The sequence below is a fragment of the Gymnoscopelus microlampas genome (assembly GCF_963454915.1).
Source record: "Gymnoscopelus microlampas genome assembly, chromosome: 11".
Classification (NCBI taxonomy): Eukaryota; Metazoa; Chordata; class Actinopteri; order Myctophiformes; family Myctophidae; genus Gymnoscopelus; species Gymnoscopelus microlampas.
The window spans coordinates 13,128,034-13,130,124 of NC_139948.1; the positions used below are offsets into that span (position 1 = coordinate 13,128,034).

Here is a 2,091-nt window from a genome sequence, read left to right on the forward strand (position 1 = left end):
CCGTGGCTTCTCTATGTCTCTCGGTCCACGTCCTCCAATCCTCTCTCTCTCTCCTCATTTTAAGCCTTTGCCAAAATTCCCACCTCCCCCTCCCCCCCATCCTCCTCCTCCTCCTCCTCCCTCTGTCTCTCTGGCACCTCCTCGCCAGCCCGGGCAGCAGGGGAGCATTCATACCCCGCTGGCGGCGTTTAGCGGACGATCGCAGGGGGGGTGGGTTGAGTGAGAGAGAGAGAGACCCAGAGAGAGAGCCAGGCAGAGAGACAGAGTAAAGATGGTCGGTGGCGGTGGTCATAACGCTCGCATGAAGCTGCTCCTGCCGGCCCGGTGCAGCAGGCGCTCCAGGTCGGCGCTGATCGCCGCCGCTCTCACCGTGCTGCTGCTCCAGACGCTCGTCGTGTGGAACTTCAGCACCCTGGACCCCGGAGGAGGCGACGGAGGGGCCGCCACCAGCAGCAGCAGCAGAAGCAGCCGCCGGGAGAAGAGGGACACTAGGGTCGTCGGGGGGCCGCCGGTCAACAAAGCAGCGGTAGCCCCCCACCACCACGGCGGGGACCCTCGCAGTGGACCACCACCGCCGCACAAGAACGGTTACCCGCCGCTGCAGCCGCTCGGCAAGGCGGCCGCGCGGCACCACAAGCTCCAAGCGGTGAGTCTATTAACTCGGATAGGTTTTTATTTTTATTTTTATTAATTCGTCTAAAGATGATTTATTGCACTGGTTCTCACATTTTTTTCATGTCAAGGACCCCCAAATTGATATGTATTTGACCGCGGACCCCCCCATTTGAAAATGTTTTGTGCCAGGCAGGAACCCCCCCCCCCACCTTAATACCCCGTAATGTACCCCCGTAATACTTTCAATATCTTTTAAGAAATCGTCAAAAATAGCAGATACAAGCTTGTAGATCTGCTATTGTTGAATAGCCAACGTATGACTGGATACAGTGGTTAAAATGATTGTGATGCTGTATTGACTACTTTTGCTGGGGACCCCCTGGAACCCCCTCAAGCAAGGACCCCTGGGGGTTCATAAATATTGCTGCTGCCCCCCTCCCCCCCATCGTCTGATTGTTGACAATACTGTGGCCACAAGGGAGCCGCATGGTGTCCTTGTGTGGTGTACCACCACTATTAATCCATTGAGAAAGGTGATGTTACACAGTGTTCCTCAACATTTAATTCATTATGATTTAAGTCATTCGTTTAACTGAACTCTGAGAGCCTATACAAGTGTAACCAGAACTGGACCCATAAGGGTCCATTTGGTTAGAGTTAGAAATGGATAGGCTACTTTAATGAATGCATGAATTAAAGGATTTTACTGTGTAGTCAGCATCTAAGTGCAAAACATCAACCTGTTCATGCAATAGTTTGTGAGTGAAATATCTGGTTGACTGGTTTCCAAAAGAAATATTTATAATTCCCAGTTCCCACCTTTTGTTAAGACATAATTGAGAGGAGATGTTGACATCAAAACTACAGGTGCAATAGATGATTCTCCCTCATATCTCTCTCTCCTTTTTCATTTAAATGTTATCACTCTTTCATTCTGTCCCTCCATCCTCCTAGAGAGACAATTGCTGTCTCTTTTTCTTATTCTTGGTCCATTCTTCATTTTTCCATCCATACCCTTTCCCTCCTGCCTCACCCCAACCCAGGTTCATTTATTCATTACATGTTTTTATTTTATTATTTATTTTATGGCAATCAATGTCGTGGTATGACACTAGATATCATATCATCTGAATGGGATTTCATAATATCGTGATGTGGGATACTGTAGTGTAGGTGTTGTCTTCTCCTGGTTTTAATGGGAGTATTACAGTAAAGTGATGCCATTTTCCGAACTTACCTGACTGTTCTAGCTCATCTATTACAGCCTTTACCCACTTAGTTATTAGTGCACTACGTACTGATTATTATCTATCAAACATATCATTTTGTAAATATTATATAGTCATTCCCACATCGTCACAACATTGATATTGAGATATTCAGTCAAACATATTGTGATTTTTGATTTTGCCCGTACTTATGTGTTTATTGATCAGGAACAATACTCAATTAATCCAGTGGGCAGGGGCACTAAGA

At 47.1% G+C, this 2,091-nt stretch overlaps 1 protein-coding gene across 3 annotated transcripts in view; it reads left to right on the forward strand.

The window, feature by feature from the left end:
* Positions 1-215: 215 nt before the first annotated feature.
* LOC311054952 (xylosyltransferase 1-like) overlaps positions 216-2,091 on the forward strand; it is a 55,391-nt gene continuing 53,515 nt past the window's right edge. For all 3 annotated transcript variants that reach the window (XM_084070989.1, XM_084070991.1, XM_084070990.1), the window contains exon 1: positions 216-646. In XM_084070989.1, coding sequence (XP_083927115.1) covers positions 272-646 — 375 coding nt within the window. In that variant the 5' untranslated portion in view covers positions 216-271. The remainder of the gene's footprint in view (positions 647-2,091) is intronic.